Here is a 26,698-nt window from a genome sequence, read left to right as displayed (position 1 = left end):
ATTATTGCAGTGTGTGAAGAAGTCTCAGGGCCAACGAGGATGAGCTGAGCAGCGAGGATGGAAGACTAGGATTTGTCCAGTGGAAGTGGGGTGTAGGGGATTCATAGCAAGATCAACTGTCTCACTCCTGGGGGAACTCGGAGTGCGGGGACAGAGTTTGAGGAAGACAGTGAGGGAAATGTCAGATGAAGCAATTAAATGCAGCCAGTTTATCTATTACAGAAGAAATAATGTTAGCTGGGGGCCAGCAGGGGGAACTACTAAGCAGGGCACATAACTCCTTGAGATCAGGTGGAGAGATCCACTTCCTGTCAGGAGAAATCCAGGAAGAGGAAGTATTTAAGTGTGGGAGTGGCCTATTGGAATCCATTTTGTTTGAGGCCATGCGGCAAGGTGAGTGTGCTTGCTGATCCTGTAAGTCCAGTTAGCTCCTTTAACTTTAGCTTATATTGTAGTTATGCTATGTAGTGTGTGAAATAGAGTATGGTGAATGTGACAGGAAAGCTAGTATCAGCATTGCTTCTGCCTGGAGCTCGCATGTGTGGAGTCTGGGTTTGGTTGAAGGTGGCAGTGCTGTTTGGGCTGAGATCACTGTCTAGCCTCCTGGAGGTGTCATTGTTGTGAGGGCTCGTCTTGGGGAGGTAGACTGTACAGCCTAACCCGGCAGGGGCGTGTGATAGCCTAACAAGGCTTCCTTCCCTGGGTCTACCTCCTCTGTGGTAGTATAGGTAAGGTAAAGGAGGTTGTTCGGTTAGTGTGGGGAGCAGTGAGACCTGGCATTAGGGGAGTGTCTCTGGGACGCCAGAGATCACTGTCTAGCCTCCTGGAGGTGTTGTGGGACCAACTAGACGAAACACCGGTGAAAGGAGGTTCCCACCTGATGACCCCAAAGACATGTTAGTTATCACTGCTCACTGGTCTGTATAGTTAAGCCTTGCCATAATAGCTTGTCGTAGGGCTTAGGAGGTTATTCACTGAGTGCTGATCCTTTTTTTTTTTTTTTTTTTTTTAGAGCACAAACTTCTTGTGTTTATTTGAATTGAATATATATATATATATATATATATATATATCCTCTGTTGTTATTCAGCACTCATGTAAGTACAGTACATGTAAGTTGTGATGGTTTATCTTCACGATATTTGTCCCTCCTCCACTGAACCGCTGAAGTGACAGTGATGAGTGCACTGTTTTTATCCAAAGTTGGACATTTTTCAACTCTCTGAGTTCTGAATTAAAAAATAGCCCAACCGGCAGAGCTCAGCACAGAATTCATGTGGCGCTCTGTTGTGCCGTACAAGGATTTCTAACAAAGGCCTACACTTTATCCATAAACTTTTGGGCCTACATGTAACAATCAAAGCCTGAGACCACATGTTGGCGCCCAAAAGAACAAAGGAATCAGTCAACCCCCTTTCTCTGTGTGAATCAGCCGATTCAAACCCCAACACAGCACCCCAGCTGACCAGCAGAGGTCCCTTGAAATACAGGGGTGAAATCCGCCATGGCCAACCCCGCACCGATGACGTCACGCCGGGGTATATCATCACAAAGCGTACCTGAGGGAAACGCTTCTGGCTGTGATCCTCATAGCTAATAGAAGTACCCACAACTGTTCCTAAAGCTTAGCAACTCGTCCCACGTGGCGAACGCTTTAGAAAGAGTTATTACTGTGCACAGTTAGACGCGTTTTAGGCCTACGGATTTCCGTCGCTGGTCGAGCTGATCTCCTCTCCTCTCCCTCACTCTGTGCGCCGAGGAACACAGAGTAGCCCGGTACGAGACCACGGATTGACGGTCTCACCCGGATGCCCGCGGATGCGAAGTTTGGTAGATAACAAGGACTGCCTGCTTCAAGAAGAAGGACAAGGACCCCCTTCTTTCCCCGAGTGATTCCCCGCTACGAGCGGAATTAACTTCGCCTCGCCAGAGACTTGCCCTCGCCGAGGACCCGTTAGCCGTTGTGAGCCGCTAACCACTTCACCTCTGCCGTAACAAAGGGCGCACGAGCGACCGACACATCACTCCACCTTCTGCAACAGTAAGAGGCTTTAGCTCTGGGCAGATATTAGTTAGTGTGTTTTCTTTTTAAGTTTTGTAAGGGCTTGTTGATACGGACCGCCGCGTCCGATTTTGGCTGCATTGATATTGTAAAAATATTGCCTGTGTTGCTGCTGTCTGTTATTCTTCTGCCCGTTTGTGTCTGCTTGTAATACGTAGTGATCCGACCTCGTCGGACCGCTATTGTGTCGCCCCGCACGCGGGATCGATCAGTACTTCGGCTGTGTTGGTTCAATGTCCAGATTCACGCCGCTCACCAGCTGAGCCGAGCGCGTCTCTGCGTAATACAGACGGGTTACTGCATCTCAATACCGCCTGCGTGACCACACTTCTGAGTGCTTCCCTTTCGCTCTTCCTCTCTTCCACTAACCTACACTTGGAGCCGAGCAATTTGAACTTCCCTCTCTACCGGCTCCCCTCCTTTTTGAGTCGCGTGCTTTCTTGGCGAGCCGCCATTGCGAGACGTAGCTTGCTGCGTCACAGCCGCCATCTTGCTATGCTCACACGTCTCTCTCTCTCTCTCTCTCTCTCTCTCTCTCTCACACTCACACACCCACTCGCTCAGACATACATACACATACACACACACACACATTCTCGCTCACTCACCCACTTTCTCCCACACTCTCATACACACCCACACACACACACACACACACACACACACACCCTTCTTGATGCTTGCTGGTTGATTCAGTAATGTTTTATAGTTGAATGGGTTTATAGAGCAATGTTGATGTTGGTTGTAAATTAATGTCATCAGTGTGAATAAACCCTGTTATACTGCAAAGAGAGGTTGCTTTGGTTTTTCATTGTATACTGTGATGAAGCTGGTTGACAAAGTCAGTGCCTGAGCTCCACTCCTTCCTGTTCATCTTATAGTTGCTGATATCTCCCTAGAATTAGCTTCCTAAGTGAACACTCTTGAGACTGAATTTACGTTTGATCATTGGTCCGGGTTTTCCCAGTGGTGCCCCGCTGTAAGCTAATTTGATTATTATGCTTATGTAATAATTAATTAGTTATTAATTAATTAATCAAATATTTTAATAATCCATAATTAATATTAATAATTACGAATTATTGCCAATGATCATATTTAGCTCCTCCTCTTCCCAACACGCTCTTATTGCGAAGCTTAAAAAGAAAATATGCAGGCCTCAGAAAAAAAAACACTTTGGTGGACTACAGTTAAAAAAAATGAATGAAAACAAATTATTCCATTCCTTTAGAATAAAGTCTCTATGATTTGACCTGCATGTCATTGGTTGTGTGCTAGGAGAATCAATATGCACACTGCAAGTGGTTTCAGGTTAAAGAGCTGTCAGCGATCCTGATAGCACTTAAACTTACTGATGGTAATCACACAAATGGACATGTACATATGGGCGGTTTTGTAGAACCAGGGCAAATCTACTGTGAAAGCCCCAGTAATGCGGTAGTATGCATTACTGTTTCTCAGGCACAGCGTAGTTTGTATCACTAAAAATAAAACACCACAAATGGAATGGTGACGTTCAGGATTACATTAAAGGAATATTTCACTCTTCTCTGCAGGAACTGGGGATTTCTATTGCAGTGGGAACGACCTGTCCAACTTCACCAACATCCCAGCGGGCGGGGTGGAGGCAATGGCCAAACAGGGTGGAGAGCTGCTCAGGTGATCACTGATTTGTTCATTGCTTGATCAGCTGACCTTCTGATAATGAGAGAGAGCTCACCAGCATATTAATCTTGTTTTATAGATTACATATGGGGAGTGAGTTATGACGTGTGTATGAATCAGTGCAGCTCGAGTTGTCTGCCTCAACTAGTTTGCAGGCATCACTCCATGATAGGCCACAATCAGCTGTTGCTGCTGTTTAACACAGCGCTGGAGGAGTCATTCTCCTCCTGGTTTCTCTGCCAATTAGAGCAATAACGAGCTAAAACAGCAGCAGTGGCTAACATCAGACACTGAGCTATTATACCGTCCCAACTATTTCAAACCAACACCAAAACGGCTGGACTCTGTCATAAAGCCCATTAATAAAAGTTGGGAAAATTTAGCTGTATGATGCTAAGAGTTAGCCCTGTCACTGTGGGTGCTCCAGTTGCTGTGCTCACACTCCTGCAGCAGTAGTCTTATGATCAACAAAAGCCATTTTACACATAGATGGTGCTATATAGCCGCTAAGTCCCTTCTTTACACTAACTTTGCTTTTGTTGCTGCAGTGTGTGATTATAGACAGCATGCTAGCATCCCAGAACCAAAAGAGGCATTACAGGTGTCACATGTAACCAAACAGCATTGGCCTCCAGTGTGACATAAAACATATGCATCTACAGTGCTTTATAAACAAAAACAATGACCTGACATGTCAATAACAATCATTTACCATCTCTATTATATGTCTATATCTTGTACTCTGCTTGGAGGGTGAGGAGCTCCTGGACATCTTTCTTTTCACTATTTTTGGACATTTTTGGCTGCTGTTCTTCTTTGAGCTAGCTGCTTACTACAACCTCTTACTTTTTAAATCTCCCATAGTGGGTCACACATATAACACGTCATCAAAACATCACACTTGTGTGAGACACAGTCCCACACAGGGACACAGTCTAGGTCTATGGACCTGTCCCACCAGCCGTTCCTTTTGCACAAACACCGACTCAGTCAATCAATTCAGTCAATCAATTTTATTTATAAAGCCCAATATCACAAATTGCAATTTGCCTCACAGGGCTTTACAGCATATGACATCCCTCTGTCCTTAGGACCCTCGCAAAGGACAAGGAAAAACTCCCCCAAAAAAAACCTTTAACGGGGAAAAAAATGGCGATCAATTCAGGAGAGTTTAAAGTCGGTATGGGAAATCTCTGTTACTGAAGGACATGGTATTAAATTTAACAACGGAGGAATCTTTTCCTTAAATTTTGCAACAGCAGTACCTGATAAACATCTAGAATAGTAACTGTTGCTGAGTGGCGTGTAATCGAGTAAAAAGAAATCCAAACTAATCAAATAATGATCCAATAGCGAGGGATTCAGTGGAAAGACTGTTAGGTTATCAATTTCAATTCCATACGTCAGAACTAGATCGAGGGTATGGTTAAAAGATTGAGTGGGTTCATGTACACCCTGACTGAAGCCAATGGAGTCTAATAATGAGATAAACGCGGGTGCCAGGGAGTCAACGTCGACATGAATGTTAAAATCGCCTACAATAATAACTTTATCAGATTTAAGAACTAAACTGGATAAAAACTCTGAGAATTCAGATAAAAATTCAGAATACAGGCCAGGAGCACGGTACACTATAACAAATAAAAGTGGCTGCGAGGTTTTCCAGGTCGGATGTAAAAGACTAAGAACAAGACTTTCAGATGAATTATAATCTAGTGTAGGTTTAGGGCTGATTAACAGACTAGAGTTAAAAATGGCTGCAACTCCCCCTCCTCGGCCGCTGCCTCGAGGAATGTGGGTATTATTATGACTGGGAGGAGTGGATTCATTTAGACTGACATATTCATCTTGACACAGCCAGGTTTCAGTGAGACTGAGTAAATCAATATGATTATCTGATATTAATTTGTTTACTAACACTGCTTTAGATGATAGAGACCTGATATTTAACAGTCTGCATTTAATTCTCCTGTTTTGTCTTTCTGTCACAGAAGAGGTTTTAATTTTTATGAGGTTGTTATGTACAACTCCTCTTTGTTTAATTTTAGATAAAGATAATTTAGGTGGTCGGGGGACAGACACCGTTTGTATAGAACTATGGGTGGGTAGCTGCACTAGAAGCTCAGAGAAGCATATAGGACTGCGACTGAGTCCTGATCACAACTCTGGGTTGACAGGGTTTTGGATTACTAATAAACTTTGCCAGATTTCTCGATATGAGAGCAGCTCCATCCAAAGTGGGATGAATGCCGTCTCTCCTAATAAGACTAGGTTTTCCCCAGAAAGTTTGCCAATGGTTAATGAAACCCACATCGTCTGCTGGACACCACCTGGACAGCCAGCGATTAAATGATGGCATGCAGCTAAACATGTCAGAGAGAGAGAGAGAGAGAGAGAGAGAGAGTGTCACACAAGGCGATCGCAACATCACAACATCCCTAACAAACTAATGCCATGAAAACCCTGTAGTATCTCACTTTAGAACATTAAAGGGCCAGTGTGTAATATTTGGCATGGTTTATTGTCAATCTGAATCTGAATATTCTACCCATTAATATGTTTATATAGGTGTATAATTGCTATAAAATAAAATTTGTTTGGTTTTCGTAGCCTTATAATTATGCTTTTATATATATTTTTATATATATATATATATATATATATAGCAAGGGCCTTGCTTTAGAGAGGTCGCCATCTTGCGCTGCCATGTATGTACGGCAGACCGAGCGGACAATCCAGCCAGCCAGAGAACGCGTTTTGCGTGTATAAATAAACCAACGAAGACAGCGGAAGGAAGGAAGAACGAGGCGGAAACAGCAGAGAGTGTTAGTAGTTCGTCGATAGAGAGTAGTGAAAAGATTTTTTAGTTATAAAGTTTGCGAATGGACCACACTTACCACGCAACAGGAGAGAATGAACCCGAACCGTCATCTGAGAGGAAAAAAAGATGCAACTTCACTCCTTGTGATGCACTCTCTGCGGCGCTTTTCCTCCTGATGATATATCTCCCCAACGATGGTAGCAGTAGCACCGAATCCCATTCTGTGCATTCAGCCTCTCTTCTCGCCCGCTCAGCATCAAACACATGGAGTTCCTCATCTGTATGCTCCAGCTCAAACAGATATGGCTCTGGGTCTGTGTCCGCTACAAGAAACTCTTCAAAATCGCGTTCAAAGTCGTCCATTGCAGCTACTATAGTCCGGAGATATTGCTAGGCTAAATAAACAACTGAGCACTGTTTACCGGCTATGCTGTCAGTCAGTGTGCGGGCTGGAGATTGGTGGAGCAGAGAGGGGAGGGGGTGCCCACTCGGCATGGTAAACGAGTATGTGTGTATGAAGTGTGTCTGTTACGCTAGAAGAGTCAGAGTTTGGGACGGAGTCTTTTACCCCCTGGAGTGTTACCAGAGTTTTTGGAGTGCTCAAATAAACTGGCCTTTTTCCCGAACGCTCCTCTGGTCTCCTGCTCGTGAGGGATTCATTACAATATCGTAACATGGTTTAGATTTCTAAATAAATATTCACCTCGTCGCTAGATAGACTTACTCCTGAAAAACTCATGTGCAAGGTTTTTTGTCCATCCGAGGCCACCGTCATTTACCCGACGGGAGGGAAGAGCGAGTGAGCCCTGCAATCTAGAATTTGACCACTGATGTCACTGTTTTCAACCCACTTTACACACTGACCCTTTAATATTTCAGTGCAGTTTGGGTCAGACTTTTCTTCTGCTGTGTTTCTCTACAGGAAGTATGTCAAGGCGTACATTGACTTTCCAAAGCCGCTTGTTGCCGTGGTGAATGGACCAGCGGTAGGAATCTCAGTCACAGTGATGGGACTCTTTGACCTGGTCTACGCCACAGAGAGGGTACACACACACACACACACACACACACAAGCACACACAAGCACACACTAACAGCTGAGGCGAGATGCAGACCAGTAGATGTGGTATTTCTAAAGGAAGAATGAATCCTTACATCCTCACACTGATTTCAGATCAGTGTACACACAGTTTTATCTGATATCTCTGCAGGTTAGATGATGACAAGGAGATGGGATAGAAGTTAAAAGATGGTAACATTGTTTTAATTTACATTTGAGCATCATCTTCTTGTTAATGACACTGCTCAAAGCACTTAAGCAATACATGCCACATTCACCCATTCACACACACATTTATTCACTGGTGGTAATGGCTAGAATACAAGGTCCCACCTGCTACACAGTTAACTATTTACACACTGTTGGCTCAACCATCAGGAACAATCTGGGTTCAGTATCTTGCCTAAAGGTGAACTAGTGGCAACAAAAGCCAACTGTTGCGTCGTCTACGTCGCCTCACGTTGTCTTGTGTCAGTTGCATTTGAACACACTACAAAAACTACATCCGACGGCCAAGTAGCACGTACGTTCTGCGCCTGCGTGAGAAGAAATAACGCTAAAAGGGAAACCGGAAGTCCGAGGAATGCATGAGATAAACAAAGTAGCGGAGTGAGAGAGTGGTACATCCTGTCAGCCGAGGGGCTTCCTATCTGTGCAGCCGAGCACCGCAGCACCTCCACGGACTATCACATCCAGATGGTCCCGGTGTTTCCTCCACAGGCTCCACTTCACTCAGCTGCCCGACAAACCCACTGCTTCTTCCCACTTTAACCTGAATAACAAACCAGGGCTTGGTGCTTCGGTTGGATCCAAACAGAGAGCCGGGGCTAACTGGGAAGCTAGCAGAGGCTAATTGGCCGCGCTTCCCGTCGGTCATACTGCGGCTAACGCTCCGTTAGCCTCACAGCTGGCCCCAGTTTGTTATTCAGGTTAAAGTGGAAAAAAGCAGCGGGTCTGTGGGGCAGCTGAGTGAAATGGAGCCTGAGGAGGAAGCACAGTGTTCACTACAGGCAGGTTCACTCGCTACAGGGGCGAGGAAATAAAAACTGAAGAGCCAGTCAGAGTGATCTCTCTCACCAACAAGTTCTGCTACCGATTCAACATGCTCAATTGGCTGAAAAGCCGCCGCCGAAAACTAGGGCGCCAGACGCTCACTGACGGCCCGACTTTGACCGATGGCCAACCGTCAGCTTGGTGTGTCAGGGCCTTAAGGATACTTTGACATGTGGATTGGAGGAGCTGGGGAGACATGTATGTTGACATTTACAGCTGCTGTTCCTCTTTGAGTTAGCTGCTAACTGCTATTAGCTACTTTTTGAATGTCCTGCAGTGGGTCACATGCTTAACACATCATCAGAGCATCGCATGCATTCCGCCTATGATCCTGTGGTGTCAGCTGTCCCGTTTACACAGATGTTGTTTGGCGCTGTTACTACCTGCGCTGCCAGCTACAAGGCGAGATGACTCTGTCCTCGCATTCTCTAATTTTACCTTTTCTAAAGCCTGGTGTGATATTTCTGCCTTGAAGAGGCAGTGTGTAAAAGGGGCTTTTGAATGCTGATGTGGATATGATCCAGGATCTTACAATGATGGAAAGCTGCAGTACCGGAGACTGCAGTTTCAGGACCGCAGTTTTAGGACCCTTCAATTTTCGTCACAGCGCCACCTACCGAACGGAGGCTGCAATAACAGAGGCTGCAGTTTCAGGACTATAGTTTTAGGACCATTTAATTTACCGAGCGGAGGCTGCGATTACCTGATTTTTTTATTAAAAACTCACTCACTGTTTATTTTTATTTTTTGCTGTACCCAAATACTACTTTTTTATTAAATAGTTATAATCAGTGTTGAGTAGTAACACATTACTGTGATTTGATTATCAAAAATAGGAGACATTAATTAGTAATAGTAATTAGATTAGTTACAAGCCCAGGTTCATTACCATTGCCGGGAAGGCAGTGTTGGCCCGCCCCACCTGACCCCAGCGGTCCTCTCTGCTCCTCTCACCCACACTTAAACACCCGTCCTGGGCTACACAGTGTCGGGACGCTCCGCTGTCCTGCTAGAGTTTGTTCTGTGTTGTTTATTATTATTTATTTTTTGAGGGAATGTAGTAACTAGTAATGTGATTACTTGTGAAATAAAGTAAACTGATCAGAACTGTGATTACTTTTTAAAGGAGTAAAAAGTAATTTAATTACTCTAAACTAGTAACTTGCCCAACACTTTATAATTTAGTATAATGGTATAATAATAATTAAGTACACCCAGAAATAATAACAATTGCATGTACAATTCAGATCTCCATCAAAAGTGCCCTAAAAGATTAACAGACCTCTGTTATTGTATGATTGATAAATAAAGCTGAGTTGACTGACTCCTCACCATATTAAATATTACATTAAAGATTACAAAAACATAAAACACAAGGATTACTGTGGGGACAGATTAAACATTTTAAACTGAACATGTATGAATATATAAAAATGTACAAAAAACAATCGATAAGAAATAAATAGTCAGAGAGACAAGTTTTTTTTTCTTCCCATTTTTAATGGAAATTCCATTCCTTGATCTTCCTTCTCTTTGCAAGCTTCTGTATAAAGTCTTCCACTTCACTAAACTGGTAACAGAGAACACAGTTATTGCCAAGTTGATATTTTACTTCAAATTGCATTTGAAAATATAATTATCCACCCTTACCTTTGATCATAAACTGGACCAGAGAGATATTCCTGTTCAACCTCCGGTGAGGACAGCCCCTTTAGCTCAGTCATTCCATATATGAGTGCCTACCGCCAGAATATACACACACACACATTATACTTAACTCCTCACAGGATGTCCGCAGGTTCTTAAAAAGTATTAAAAGTTGATAAATCAAATGTCAGGAAATTAAGGCCCTTAAAAAGTATTAAAAAGTCTTAATCGCAATTTTATGAAGTATTAAATTTTCTTGGCATTCAAGCTTTGACAAAAAGTATCCATGAATGTATGATTTATTTTCCTCCTCGCAACTACTACAAATAACGATGTGTAGGTAGACACACTCGGACTACCACTCGGAACTGTGCGTGTACCTGTGCAACATCACGCGCCAGCGCACATCCAGGCGCCAAACAGAGGAGCAAAAGACAATAAAAATGGGGAAATGCAAGTTGATGGAAGGCAAAACACACGAACTGAGGCACATGTCATGAGTTTTGATATTGGTGTAATATTGTAATTTCAATTATTGTTGTTTTCAGCAAGTTGGCCTTGAATAGCTGATGTTGAGCTGTAGAGCTGTGTTACTTGTTATGACCTAAGGTGTATTTTAATAAACCTGCCTTTGGTTTAATTTATTCTTTCAAGCTTTATTCCTTCTCATCTTATCTGAGTTCTGTTTTATGTTTGTGCTCCATAGATTTAATTGCAAACTATAGCTGTTTAGTAAGTTATAGATGCGTTGCTGCTAAAGACAGCTTGAAGTGGCGAGTTTTTTGGGAAGGTCTTAAAAAGTCTTAAAAAGGTATTGAAATTAACCTCAGGACTCCTGCATATACCCTTCCTCAAAAAAGGTTTGGAAACGTTATTTTGGTCAATTATTTCTCCCCTTTAATTATACCAATCAGTGTTGTATTTTATATTGTTGGAAAGCCTGATTAGTCACCTTTACAACGAGGTACAACTTATAAGGATCATGCATTAGTGGAATGAGCAACACAGCTAAACGTGGGTAACGCCCCAAAACAATGTGCCAAAATCCCCTGCAACATTCTCCTGTTGGCATTCACTCTTGTTGAGCTTCAAGTGCTGCTAGGCATGTGTCAGTCACAGGTGTATGGCACCTGATTGGAGTCCAAACCTCAACCCAATTGAACACTTGTGGGATCAGCTTGGGCATACTGTACGTGCTAGAGTGACCAACACAACCATGCTGGTTGACTTTCAACAACTCCTGGTTGAGGAATGGGATGCCATCCCACAGCAAAATGTGACCAGCATGAGGAGGAGGTGCCAAGCTGTTGTGGCTGCGTATGGCTCTTCCACACATGCTACTGAGGTCCCTGACAGTGTCAAGTGAATAAAGTGTAAAAATGGCCAATATGTGTTGGTTTTTTTCCTTATTACTGTGGGATATATATATATATATATATATATATATACACACACACATATGAGAGTGAGAGAGGAAGCTTTGAAAATCAATAACCACACATAAATGCAGTCATGCTTACTTCAGGAAAAAGAACACCACATATGAAGTCTACTTCATCTTTTCATCTTTACTGATGTGTTGTTGGTGTTTTCTCCAACATGCACAAACAGGGTGTCCTGCTGCTCTTCACTGTCGAGGTACACAGGCACCTTGTATGAGGGTTTCTGAGGAAACCACTTAGATGGCTTTCCATTAAGCACATCCTGTAAATAAACCAAAGGACAGAAATTATTATGTTATGTATAATATCCTAACCATGACAGAGGGTGAATCAATTCACTTATTTAGTATGTAAAATGTAATAGTTGTCAAAGTACCACCAAATGCTGTGCTGCTCCCTGTGACTGTATGATGAAGTCCACAAGTCTTTTTTCATTTTGGGTATAGTAACTGACTGCCTGCATGTGAGCGGGAACATCTTCAGTTGGGGCTATCCGTTTTGGCACTCTGTACACTTGGCTGAAGAGTTCCCTGGAGCAAGCTTCTGGCCTCATTACTCCAGAAAGCAAATCTCTGGCCATGTCTTAATAACAACATTGAAATAAATTATTACATGTGGAAAGCATAGACTGTGTAAGGGACAAGTTATATGTGCACAGCTGACATTCCTAAACACCGTCAACAGAGGCAGCCATCAAGACCACCAGATCTGTCAGGAAAATGTCAATATTGTGCATATCTGGTATTACTGCATAGACAGACACATGGTAACTTTATTAGCATTTTCTGAGAGACGTTTCCAAATCTTACCTTCATGGACAACTGCACGAGTGAAGTGGCTATCCAGATGAACCTGTACTTTGCTTTGTGGGTTGATAAACTGTTGAGCTGCAGAACAGACAATGAAATTTGTTGCAGCATGTGCTGCATATTTTAATATCTGGCAGTTATCACCCGCTTTGTATTGAAATAAGCATCCTAAAAAAGAGATAACATAGATAGTCAAATCCAAAATCAACCCTTTACATCTATTTCACAATCCAAACTAACAAGCTAATGCCGTTGCAGCAAACTATCATAAAAGTGTCATACTCAGTGGGCTTTACGAAGGGTAAAACTTACCGATTAATGCATAATGAAGCCAGCCCATGGTAACTCGCAGATTCATTTAAAGACAAAGTAGCCAACTTTTAACCTTAAACAATTAAAACTGTACTCAGTTTTTGTCGTCTTGTCCTCTCTAATGTTACTCCTTCTAACCGTAGATACTCACTTTTTGTCATCTCATCCTCTCCACCATGGGAGGCGCTGTGACGAAAATTGAAGGGTCCTAAAACTGCGGTCCTGAAACTGCGGTCCTTAAACTGCAGCCTCTGGTACTGCTTTACCCTACTCGGATCTTAAGTATTTCTTCTTCATTGTTCATGTCATTATTATTTTTTTTTTTTTATTAAACAGACTTTAATACAGGCTTCTTGCACATGAAAAACACATTTCAGAAAACTGCTTCCCTTTTTGCTCCATGTAATATATCATCATTCACTGTCTAATATCTTTTTTTAATTTTATTTAATCTTTATTTTGTAATGCAATGATAACAGAGTAAGTGAAAAAGAAAGAGACATACAATAAAAAATAAAGACCAACAAAGTACATCAGAACAAAATAAAACAATATTAAACAAACAAGGAGTAGAGCACAGGCTGAAACTGATGGGCGTACAGGCAAAAACAAGTCAATCAATCAATCAGTTTTATTTATAAAGCCCAATATCACAAATCACAATTTGCCTCACAGGGCTTTACAGCATACAACATCCCTCTGTCCTTATGACCCTCGCAGCGGATAAGGAAAAACTCCCCAAAAAAATCCTTTAACGGGGAAAAAAAAGGGTAGAAACCTCAGGAAGAGCAACTGAGGAGGGATCCCTCTTCCAGGACGGACAGATGTGCAATAGATGCCGTACAGAACAGATTAACATAATACATTAACAGTAATCCGTATGACACAATGAGACAGAGAGACAGACAGAGAGAGATGCAGGACAGACGGTAATGACAGTAGCCTACAATAACATTAATGAAAGTAGTGATATAATAATATTATAATTATAATTCTGGTTATTGTGGAACAATATGTTGAAAGTTTATATAAATGTCTGATAGTATACATATGTGACAATAATAATATCTGTATAATAACAGTAGAAGTATGACTAATGATAACAGCAGCAGCAGCAGCAGGCATCTGGCAGGACCACGGCAGCAGCACAACCACACACGTCACACTATCCAGGCACCGCTGTGATATAAGTTAAACTGCAAGACAGTGGAGCACAAAGGCTTTGGAAAAGAAGCTGAGTTAGTGACATGCAGTATGGCCGAGTTAGCGAGAGAGAGAGAGAGAGAGAGAGAGACACTGACACTGACACTGAACTGGCCCTAACTATAAGCTTTATCAAAGAGGACAGTCTTAAGTCTAGTCTTAAATGTGGAGACGGTGTCTGCCTCCCTGACCGCAACAGGAAGATGATTCCACAGGAAAGGAGCCTGATAGCTGAAGGCTCTGGCTCCTGATCTACTTTTGGAGAGTTTACAGACCATTTAGAGCTTTATAAGTTAACAGTAGGATTTTAAATTCAATTCTGGATTTTACAGGGAGCCAGTGCAGAGAAGCTAAAACAGGAGAAATATGATCTCGTTTCTTAGTTCCTGTCAGTACACGTGCTGCTGCATTCTGAATTAGCTGGAGAGTTTATAAAGACTTACTAGAGCTACCTGGTAATAGGGAGTTACAGTAATCCAGCCTTGAGGTAACAAAAGCGTGGACCAATTTTTCTGCATCTTTTTGGGTCAGGATAGGCCTAATTTTCGCAATATTACGCAGATGAAAAAATGCAGTCAGTGAGGTTTGTTTTATGTGACGCCCCTCCCAATGTCTTTGAGAATGTTTCAGCCAGTCTCATCAGGCAGCTGGCTGACATGGGAGGGTCATTACCTTGATTAGGCTCACCTGGGCTTCCAAGCTATAAAAGCTGCCTAATCTCTTCACTTGGGCTCCCTTCCTTTTAGCTGACATCCACTGAGCATCTTTGGTTTTGGTTTCCAAATCCTGATCAAATATTACTCCGAGGTTTCTTACGGTAGTGCTAGAGGCCAGAGCAAAGCCATCTAGAGAAACTATGTCATCAGATAAAGAGTCTCTGAGTTGTTTGGGGCCAAGAACAGTAACTTCAGTTTTGTCTGAATTTAAAGAGGCAACAGATAGGATTCTTTTTTTTTAGCTTGGCGCTACCTAGCGTCAGCAGTGTTGCTTGCACTGTCACAAAGACCAAATTGACCGTGGGGATCAGAGATAATCAATAAAATTTAGGCTGTAAAGCCACCAGTATACCTCTATGTATATGTAGAATGAGAAGGTGTGTGGACATTATACTAAATAAATGAGTAAAGAGACCGAGCAACAATTATCAGATTTATCTGAAGAAAAAACAAATAGTAATGCAAATAATTATACCAGAATGCACAGTACCAGTACAAACAACTCGCAGTAAATGATACCAATATGCACAGTATCAGTACAACAACACTCCCGACAGGTGAATGGAACCCCGACGCACAGCGTAGTTTTTTTTCAACAGTCACCGGCTCACTATACATTATCCCGCTTAGAACATAATAATAATAATAATAATAACTTTTATTTATATAGCACATTTCAAAAGCATGTTACAGGGTGCTGTACAACAGAAATAAAAACAGGAATAAAAACATATCAAATACAATTGCCTGACAACAACAAGAATGAAAAAAAAAAACAATAAAACCGCCAAGGAATAAAATTGGAATTAAAATTTAGAAAAATTAAAATCACGTATCCTCAACAAGGTAATCATGCAACGATAATAAAACAAAATTAAGAGAAGGCCAATCGATAAAAGTGAGTCTTTAGAAGAGATTTAAAAGAAGTCACTGAGCTAGCCTGCCTGAGATCACCAGGCAGGGAGTTCCAAAGCTGTGGATTGCGGACAGCGAAGGCCCGGTCACCTTTTGTAATGAGACATGACCTTGGGACCATAAGTAAAGCTGTGCCGGCAGATCTCAGGCAGCTCATAGGGTAAAAGCAGGTCACGGATATAGACAGGAGCCTGACCATTCAGGGCTTTAAAAACAATTAGTAAAAACTTAAAATCAATTCTAAAACTCACAGGCAGCAAGGGTTGGAGAGATATGGTCACTTGTCTTTGTACCTGTTAAAAGCCTGGCAGCAGCATTCTGAATAAGTTGCAATCTACGGATGTTTCCCTTGCTGATCCCAGAATACAGGGCATTACAGTAATCTAATCTTGAAGAGATAAAAGCATGGACAACCTTCTCCAAGTTGGTGGAAGAGAGGAAAGAACAGATTCTTTTTAGCTGTCTCAGCTGCCCAAAACAGGATTGCACTACCTTGGTTACCTGTGAATCAAAAGATAGCTCTGAGTCAAACAAGACACCAAGATTGCGAGCTTCTTTCTGGAAACCAAGGCTAGAGGGGAGACTGTTTCGGGAATGCAGGTGCTGGAGCTAGATGGGGGAAAAGGATAACCTCTGTTTTTGAATCATTTAGCTGGAGAAAGTTGTTGGACATCCATGTTTTTATATCTGCCAGGCATGAGAGAATATGGGAAACGTCTGAAGAACCAGGTTTCAACGGTACATATAACTGGGTGTCATCTGCATATAAATGAAAATTAATGTTGTGCCTTTGAATGATTCTCCCCAGGGGTAACATGTAGATGGAAAGTAGGATGGGGCCCAGAATTGACCCCCTGGGGGACCCCACAGAAAAGGGGAGCATGAGAGGAACAGGCATCACCAAGAGACACAGAGAAGGACCTGTTTGATAGATAAGACTTGAACCACTCGAGCGCCACACCACTGATGCCAATAAGGTGTTCCAGACGGCTAATTAGGGTAACATGGTCCACCGTATCAAAGGCTGAGCTGAGATCAAGTAAAATTAAAATTGAACAGAGCTCCGAGTCAGCCGCCAGCAACAAGTCATTTGTGACCTTGATTAGAGCAGTCTCAGTACTGTGCTGGGAGCGAAAGCCTGATTGGAACTTCTCAAACAATTCATTGTTGTCTAAAAAGGTAATCAGCTGAGTAGAGACAACCTTTTCTAAAACCTTTGATAAAAATGGCAACTTGGAGATCAGTCTAAAATTATTCAAAACCGAGGCATCCAAAGTGGGGGTTTTTAAAAGTGGATAGACCAGGGCGTGTTTAAAACAGGATGGAAAAGTGCCAGTGGACAGAGAGAGGTTAACAATGGCTAAAACATCAGGACCAACCATCTGAAACACAGTTTTTAAAAACCAAGTGGGCAAGCAATCTGAGAGGCAGGTGGAAGATTTTGATGCTGCAACTATGCGCTCCAGGGAGGACAGGGAAATTTTGTTAAAATGAGTTAAAGGAAAGTGGAGGTGTGAGTCTGTGTCAGCTTCTCTAAGAACAGTGCCAAACTGCTGTCGGATCTGCACGATCTTATTTACAAAATGAAGAAGAATTTCTTCACATTTCTCTGGAGAGGGGTCAGGAGCCTGGCTGGGTGCAGGTCGAGTCACAGAATAAATAGTCTTAAAAAGTACTCTGGGATTATGGCCCTGGTTAGCGATCAGGTTAGCGAAATAAGCGTTTCTAGCCACTTTGACAGCACGTTGATAAGACGACATGAGACTTCTAAGGGAGGCGAGGGAGCCACTCTGCTTGTCCTGTTTCCATTTTCGCTCTGCTTTCCTGCACTGTCTCTTTAAAAGCCTAAGCTCGTCACTTAACCATGGACATGAAGAAGGAGTTTTCTTTTTGTACCTTACGGGGGCAATAGAGTCTAAAATAGTAGTGCAGGAGTTATTGAAATCCCTGACCAATTCATCTACAGAGAGAGGGAGTTGTAGATGGTTACTGATAGCACCACGCATTGAAGAAAAGGCATGGCAAAAAGTTGGAGCAGAGAGTGAGCTAAGAGGACGAGAGCGGATTTGTGAGGTGGGTGTAGGGACTGGAGAGAAGTGAGGGGCCTTGAAAAGTACTGCGTTGTGATCAGAGGCCACAAAATCAGTCAAAAGCAGCCTCTCCAAGCAGAACCCATTGGAGAGGACCAAGTCCAGGGTGTGTCCTTTATCATGGCTTGGTTGCTTTACAGATTGAGTCAGATTGAAAGAGTTTATAAGAGTAATGAAATTAGAGATAAACGAGGAGGCAGATGGACAGCAGACATGAATATTAAAGCCTCTGGAAACCCAAATCCACAATAGCCTTCGAACTATGTAATTTAGGGTCTTATGTACATTATATTAAACATGTAAAACAATTAGAAATCAGTTTCCATCCAAATTCGAAATATCTGTCTTTTAAGTTTTTGTACATTCTTGAAATTGGGTTTGATTTGGCCATGGTTATCTCTGAGATTTATTACGCAATAAATTCCAAACCAATCATAAATCATCAGTCAGTTGTCTCATCCCGCCCCCCAGTGGCAGCGCAACAAAACCTTTCTGCTCCAGCTAAATCTGCCTCTTTGAGTCTGAGCCAATTCCTCTTTCTAGTCTGACGTTTAGAAAATACAGATCGTAAACTGGCTGAACCTCTCGGCTGCGACCCAGCGGAGGCTCTGCCTCCGGCGGGCTCCCAGCAGCACTCGAATCAGGTTGACCGGCTCCAGAGCCCGGACAATCCGAGCCTTTGCAGCTCGCGGAGCTGCAGGAAGAGGCGGCTTGTGAGCGGCCGGGCTTGCCCCCCGGGCCCGGTGCCCGTGTCGGCTCGCGGGGAGGGGACGTAATGTGCACCCTTCCTCACCCCTAACCCCAAGCAGTTAGCTTTGCTGCACATAAACATATCCCCAATCGTGGAGGTGATGCTGCGGGAAACAACACAACTTTAGCCGGAGGGGAACATTATTCGAGGCGGGCAAATACTTCTACACAACGCCAGAGAGACGGCCGGCCGGCAACGGTCTCTCCCGCTTTGACGGTCGGTGTGTGTGTCAGAATAAAGACATATTTAATCTATTAAGACTGGATGTGTTTGAATGAAGAAGGTTATTATCAGAAAAACGGAGCAGATTTATGTTTTCAGTGAAAACATATCTCAATGAAGAAAGGCAAAGCGCTAGCCTCCCGTTGTCATTCATCTCAGCTAACGGCCGGGCTCAACCGGGCATGTCTGCAGCGCGAGTCCCGTAGCAGCTCACCCCCCTGTTCATCAATTACAGCTGCTCCACCGGCAACGAGAGCGGCGCGACAACTCTATTTTACGCGGCTCTTCTATTGTTTATCCGTGACATTGTGTAAATGTCCGTGGCGGACATTTGAAAGCGAGTAGATGACAAACAGTACAGTAAACTTGTAGATAACTCAAATATATGTAATAACTTAGGTGGAAAATGCTTTAACATTTCATGCAGCCTACATGCAGCCTCTTGGCTCAGCAAACGGTAAACAACCCCGCTGGCTTCTCTACATGTTGCTTCCGTACGCAGTCAGTGGAGCCCAAATGAATACGCCACGACGCTACGCTATACGTTTGCAGCCGATGGAGCCTGGCCGTAACATTGCATGTAAAAGTTATGCTAACTATTCTACGAAGTAACATTAATATGAATCACAAAACATTTTGAAACTTAGCATTCAGTGACCACCTGAAAGGAATCATTTTCAGCTTCTGCTTCGTCCTCTGAATCATCAGAGGGCTCAAACATGTACGGCTGGATTAAATTTGTGGCAGCCATTGCTGAGCCAGGGAGATGTCAATCAAAACGAGGGAGCTGTCAATCAGAGCGTTATCTGCCACCCCACTCTGTCCTGGCAAGTGGTCTAAACAGCAAAATGAGCTGTTTTTAAACCAGATTTTCTAATAGTTATTAATGGTTATTTTCACTCAGACTTTTGTGGATGATTAATGAGACACTCAACTTTGATATAATATATGCATTTTTACTATTTCAAGCTGTGTTTCCAAAGGCTTTAAAATCCCCTAAAATCAGAACTCTGTCATGTTGTGACATAATGAGAGATAAAAGATCTGAAAATTCCTGTAAAAAAAACCAGCAGTTGATTTAGGGGGCCTGTAAATTAAAACACATAGAAATGGCAGTTCGTTCTTTAAAATGAAGCTGAGACACTCAAAGCTGGAAAAAGAGCCCAGCGTGATGGGGGAGCAGGTAAACCCACTTCTATGGATAACAGCGAGCCCCTCTCCTCTGCCTGTCATTCTAGGCTGGTGGAAAAATAAGTAGCCAGGAGGAGATGATTCAATGAGGGGGGCACAGTCATCAGGATTTAGCCATGACTCAGTGATCAGGAAGAAATCAACATTGTGTGTAACAATAAAATCCTGACAAATAAAAGACTTGTTGGAGAGAGATCAATCAATCAATCAATCAATCAGTTTTATTTATAAAGCCCAATATCACAAATCACAATTTGCCTCACAGGGCTTTACAGCATACGACATCCCTCTGTCCTTAAGACCCTCACAGCGGATAAGGAACAACTCCCCAAAAAAATCCCTTTAACGGGGAAAAAAAAAACGGTAGAAACCTCAGGAAGAGCAACTGAGGAGGGATCCCTCTTCCAGGACGGACAGACGTGCAATAGATGTCGTACAGAACAGATCAACATGATAAATTAACAGTAATCCATATGACAGAGAGAGAGAGAGAGAGAGAGAGAGAGAGAGATATGCAGGTAATGACAGTATCTTACAACAACATTAATGAAAGTAATAATATTATAGTTCTGGTTACTGCAGTACAATATGTTGAAAGTATGTATTAATACCTGGCAGTATACATGTGTGACAATAATCATATGTGTATAATAACAGAAGAAGTATGACTAATGACTAATGACGGCAGCAGCAGCAGGAGGCGTCTGGCGGGACCACGGCAGCAGCACAACCACACACGTCACGCTGTCCAGGCACTGCTGTGATATGAGTTAATCTGCGAGACAGTGGAGCACAAAGGCTCCGGAGAAGAAGCCGAGTTAGTGACATCCAGAATGGCCGGGTTAGCTAGATGCAGTAATAGGATACGAGAGAGAGAGAGAGAGAGAGGGAGAGGGAGAGAAGGGGCCCGGTGTATTATAGAGGGGTCCTCCGGCAGACTAGGCCTAAGTCAGCCTAACTAAGGGCTGGTACAGGACAAGCCTGAGCCAGCCCTAACTATAAGCTTTATCAAAGAGGAAAGTCTTAAGTCTAGTCTTAAATGTGGAGACGGTGTCTGCCTCCCGGACCGCAACAGGAAGATGATTCCACAGGAGAGGAGCCTGATAGCTGAAGGCTCTGGCTCCTGATCTACTTTTGGAGACTTTAGGGACCACGAGTAACCCTGCGTTCTCAGAGCGCAGTGTTCTGGTGGGATAATATGGCACTATGAGCTCTCTAAGATATGACGGAGCTTGACCATTTAGAGCTTTATAAGTTAACAGTAGGATTTTAAATTCAATTCTGGATTTTACAGGGAGCCAGTGCAGAGAAGCTAAAACAGGAGAGATATGATCTTACATTAAGTAAGCAGAACTGGGCTGAGCTTTTGATGGGGACTGGGAAGGTGATATTAACTGCAACAAGGCTGGACCTGTGCGGAGAGCACACATTTGATTTTACATACTGCCTCTCAGAGATCCTCACAGGAATAAAAGAGCTGTTGGCGGAATTAAAGCTGGAGCTTGCTGTTGAATTGGAATGGACACTAGTACCGGCAGGGCCCACATGGTCAAGGGCGGAGCTAAATGAGGCTGAGCCAGAGTGCTGAGTGAGGACCTGCTGGGAAAGATGTCAGTTCGAGCAAAAGGCAATAAAATCAATAAAATTTGTGGTCAGTCTCCTTGATCCCTTCCTGTTAGGATGCAGTCCGTCTGCTTTGAAGAAGTCATGTCTGGACCAAAAAGAGTCAAAATGGCTCACAAAACCAGGACCAGTAGCTGAAGAAAAGTTCTGCATCCACAGGTGGAGGTTGAAGAGTTGGACAAATCTGATGATTGAATCGCCAATTATTAAGAGTTATTAAGAGTTCTGGTTTTTCAGTTCCTAGGTTATCATTGTAAACTGCTAGTTTCGGGTTGGGAATCTTGAGAGGCCTTGGTGAGATGGGAGAGCACAGGGGGGCGTGGCCAGTGATTACCTTGTCCGCGGATTGTGTGGGGGGAAGTGCCGGGACACTGGATGAGGTGGAAGGGGGGGGTCATCCGCGTCCAGCGGCGGAGAAGGGGACACCTCAGCAGGCAACATAGGAGGATGCCATGTGGATCGCAGGAGTGAAAGACAGGGTCGTTTGCAGCCCGGAGATGCCAGTGGTGGGGGGGTGCTGAGCCCGAAAGTGAGGAGACACTGGAGGGCGCGGAGCGCTTCCGCGTTCGGGCTGCACTGCATGCTGGAGGGGGAGAGACCGGCTCAGAGTAAAGTTTCGCCAGCGGGGAGAAAAAGTTTGCCAGAGTGACATTGTTGACACCGGGGCCGAATGGGTCGTAGAGGGGCAGGGAGCGCTTTTTTCGGCCTTTAACAACACAAGCCCAGGATGGAGTGGAGGTTGACCCGGGAACGTCGACAGGAGCCGCTGCCGCTGCCGCCACCACGACCGCAGCTGGGGCCGGAGACCGCCGAGTATCCGGAGCCTCGAACGTTGCCAGCCAGGAACACAGCACGGACTGCCACTGGAGGAGCTCATTAATGAGGCGTTCTATGGACTGGAGTTCAGTCTTTAGGTCCGTGAACTCTGTAGTGGGAGCCATCCATGAGCTGTGAGCTGGGTAAGTTTGGCCTGGGTCCAACTTTCCATGTCGACATGGCTTACTACTAAAAGATTCAAATGTTACAACTGGGGGTAATCACTGTCCAAGGGCTGCCATAGAATGGCAACGAGGATGTCAGCCGACCAACACTACCCTACACTACCCGCTACCCGGTCCCTGGTTGCAGCGATTTGCCATGCTGGCCAGCTAGGAATGAACTAGCAGCCAGTACGGTACAGTCCTCTCTCGGCTAGCTAACATTTAGCCGTGTTACTCACTGATCCGTTTGAAAGAAAGCTAGCTGGATATTGGTTTTGAAGCCTCTTTGGTCATGGAGCTCCCTCCATCTCTTGAACGCCTGACTGAGGTTTACTCTTGTTTTTCCTCTTCTTTTATCACTCTCCTTTTTGTGCATCCTCGCCTCCTCAGACAGATTAGCTCATTTTCTTTTGGGAGGCCATTTTTCACTTATCTTCGAATTTTGTCCGTCTGCCATTGTGCTCCTGACTCGACTATCTCATGCCTCGGCCAGTTCCTCATAAGGACCAGCTCCAGTCCCTGATTGGCTGACCGACCAGTTTGGCAGTTTGGTGCTCATCTAGGTTTTTATGTCTTTAAGGCAAGTTTAGTTAATTGATTACTTTCTTCTGGCTTCATCGATAAAGAAAACTGTGTATCATCCGCATAACAATGGAAATTTACAGAGTGATTTCTAATGATGTTAACTAAAGGAAGCATATATAGAGTAAATAGGACTGGTCCAAGCACAGAACCTTGTGGAACTCCAAAACAAACTTTAGTACGTAAGGACGATTCATCGTGAACATGAACAAACTGAAAACGATTGGATAAATAAGATTTAAAGCAGCTTAGTGCCGAACCTTTTTGGCCAATTAAGTGTTCCAGTCTCTGTAGCAGATTTTGATTGTCAGTTGTGTCAAACGCTGCACTAAGATCTAATAAAACAAGTACAGAGACGAGTCCTTTGTCTGAAGCAATCAGAAGGTCATTTGTAATTTTAACTAGAGCTGTCTCAGTGCTATGATGCACTCTAAATCCTGACTGAAATTCCTCAAATAAATTAAAAAGCAAAGTAAAGTATACAGTAAAGCGGTATGAACAGGTGGATATGTGTGTGTGTGTGTGTGGGCGGGGACTGGGATGATGACTATTTTTAGGAAGTGAGTTAGTTTGGATGTTTTAAAAATACATGTGCAATGACTTTTTTCTCTCGAAACTAAGATAAGAAAGAAATGGGTAAACATATTGGATGTATACCCATTGTAACGATGATGATAATCATGATATCGGTGATAATAATATCAAAAACAACAATAATATAAAGTCAAATTAAATATAATAAAATAATATATTGTTATATAATGTAATATAATAAAATGTAATAATCAGTCACTTCTATGTGAATAAATTAGGGATGATGGAAGAAAGTTAAAATAAAAATGTAAAAAAATAAAAAAAAAAGGAGATCAATAAGATGGATGGGGGGGGGTAGGATTCTATATATTCATTGGGTGTAATTTCTGTGTGTGGTGTGTGTGAATGATGGTATGCATGTATGTTGTGGGTGGTGCACAAGCAAAAGGAGCTGGTAAATGAGGAGGTGAAATTGGGGTGGGAGTATTATGGACTGAGGATATTGATGAATAGGTTCCAGGTTATGTCGAAATATGCGGGTTGTTTTTTAATTGAAGCAGATAGTTTTTCCGCTGATATGTATTCGATTAGTAGATTCTTCCAGTGTGAGATGGAGATTTGGTTCCTTGTTTTCCAGGACACGAGGACAGTTTTCTTGGTGATGGTTAGGGCAATGGAGAGTATTCTGCGAGATTGTTGAGGTTTATAGTGGATATGTCGCCAAGTAAGCAGAGTGAGAGTGAAATGTGGTAGCCCAGAAGAAGAAAGAAGGTTGTCAGTGATGTCCTGCCAGAATTGTTTAATAGGTGTGCAGTTCCATGTGGCATGCATATAGCTATCTGTGGTGTTTTGTGAGCAGTGTGGACAGATATCTGTGTCTGTCTATAAAACGAAAATTCTGAATGTAACTACGGTTCTATGAATCCCAAATGACCAGAGGCGGTGCTTTAAGCACTGAATATTCCCCCTTTGGGGCGCTGGTGGCTTAGTGGTAGAGCAGGCGCCCCATGTACAAGGCTGTTGCCGCAGCGGCCCGGGTTCGACTCCAGCCTGTGGCCCTTTGCTGCATGTCACTCCCTCTCTCTCTCTCCCCCCCTTCACGCTTGTCTGTCCTATACATTAAAGGCTAAAAAGCCCTAAAAAATATCTTTAAAAAAAAAAAAAAAAAAAGAATATTCCCCTTTGCTCATGCGCAGTTCAAGTATGTATACCAACAATGTCACCTGTGACCCCTGGATGACCCGAAAGAGACTATATCTTCCGGTGACATCAGAAGATCATTTCCTACAGAATCTTTTCACGACAACACGAGGATTCTGAGTGACAGAGTGCTCTGGCTGTCATTAGGGATTTATAGAACCGTAGTTACATTAGTAACTTTCGTTCTATTTCATCCCTGCTGAACGCCAGAGGCAGTGCTTTAAGCACTGAATAACTCATACCAGCAAAGTCATGAGGAATCCAGATTACAAACCTCAATGAGTAGAATCGGAGGATTCTGGTAAGAGGACCACACCCAGTGGATGGGGAGTGGCAACATTCACCCTGTAGAACCTGGAGAAAGTGTCTGGTGATGATGAGGGAGCAGCACAAATGTCCTCCAGGGATACTCCTCTCAGGACCGCCCAAGATGTGGTGACACTCCTGGTAGAGTGGCATCTAACACCGGATGGCAGGGGACGGTCACTCGCCCCATATGCATAGCGGATGACATCCAGTGTGACAGACGCTGTTTGGAAAGAGCGCAACCCTTGCTAGGGCCGCCATAGCAGAGGAAGAGCTGTTCCGACTGTCGAATGCTTGTGGTAGCTGTAATATATGCTCTTAGGGCCTGCACTGGGCACAGCAGTTCCAACTTGTCACCCCTCTCTCCTGATGGAGGGTCAAATCGTGCAAGCCTTATAGGCTGGTTGAGGTGAGAGCATGACAGCACCTTAGGGAGGAACGCTGGGTTCGGCCACAGAGTGACCGCTGATCCATCTGAGTTCCATTTCAGACATGAGTGAGACAGAGTCTGACAGACAGAGCGTGCAGCTCACTGACACACTTTGCCGAGAGAATGGCCAGGAGGAATGCGGCCTTATGACACCCACTTCAGCTCTGCCTGTACCAAGGGTTTAAAGGGAGGCCTGCATAGAGCATCCAGCACCAGGGGAAGATCCCATGCTGGGGGTCTCATGGCTCTTGGAGGAAGCACCCTCCGAGCCCCCTGCAAGAAGAGGGACACCAGACTGTGGCTCCCCACTGTGCCGTTGTCGACCCTAGCATGTCGACACGATATGGCCGCTACATACACTTTCAGAGTAGAAGGAGAGCGGCCATTGTTTAGGAGGGACTGCAAGAATTCAAGGATTGTAGGCACAGAGCAATACATTGGGTCTTCACTCCGACCCATACACCAGTTGGAAAATAGCTTCCATCTATTGTTGTACTGCAAACAAGTGGATGGTGCTCTGGCATTCATTATGGTATGCCTGACAGGGTCCACACAGCTGCTCAGCAGCGATTTGGGCCCTCCAGCAGCCACACACACAGTTGGAGGCGTTGGGGATTGGGATGCCAGATCCGACCCCCTAGCTGGGACAGGAGATCTCTCCTGTTGGGGAGGCACCACGAAGTCTCTGAAGTACTGGCCGAATCAGAGGAAGTGGTGGGAAGGCATATAAAAGACCCTCTGGCCAAGGGTGAGCCAGAGCATCCTGGCCTAGAGGGCTGGTCGTCTCTGCCAAGGAGAACCACCCAGGGTAGTAGGTTGACACCTTTGAGGCAAAGAGGTCCACCTCTGCTCTGCCAAAGAGGCTCACATGGTGTGCACCACCTCCGGATGTGGGCGCCACTCCCCTGATGGAGGCTTTTGACGGGAGAGGAAGTCTGCAAGGTGGTTCTTCTCTCCCGGTAGATATATTGCCCGTAGGCTGATCAAGCGGGGGGCTGCCCAGGTCAGGAGACCTGTGACACCTGCAGCAGCCGTGCAGACTTGGCCCCACCCTGATGTTGTCGTGATATACGGTTGAGGTGTT

General features: G+C 44.0%; 1 protein-coding gene across 1 annotated transcript in view; it reads left to right on the top strand.

The window, feature by feature from the left end:
• Window positions 1–26,698, top strand: part of eci2 (enoyl-CoA delta isomerase 2) — a 92,546-nt gene that overhangs the window by 42,464 nt on the left and 23,384 nt on the right. The window contains exons 7-8 of the mRNA XM_049565824.1: window positions 3,619–3,721; window positions 7,471–7,591. Coding sequence (XP_049421781.1) covers window positions 3,619–3,721; window positions 7,471–7,591 — 224 coding nt within the window. The remainder of the gene's footprint in view (window positions 1–3,618; window positions 3,722–7,470; window positions 7,592–26,698) is intronic.

This window comes from Epinephelus fuscoguttatus, linkage group LG21 (assembly GCF_011397635.1).
Source record: "Epinephelus fuscoguttatus linkage group LG21, E.fuscoguttatus.final_Chr_v1".
NCBI lineage: Eukaryota > Metazoa > Chordata > Actinopteri > Perciformes > Serranidae > Epinephelus > Epinephelus fuscoguttatus.
Note: the sequence above shows the minus strand (reverse complement) of the source record. Positions and strands in the feature narration are given on the sequence as shown.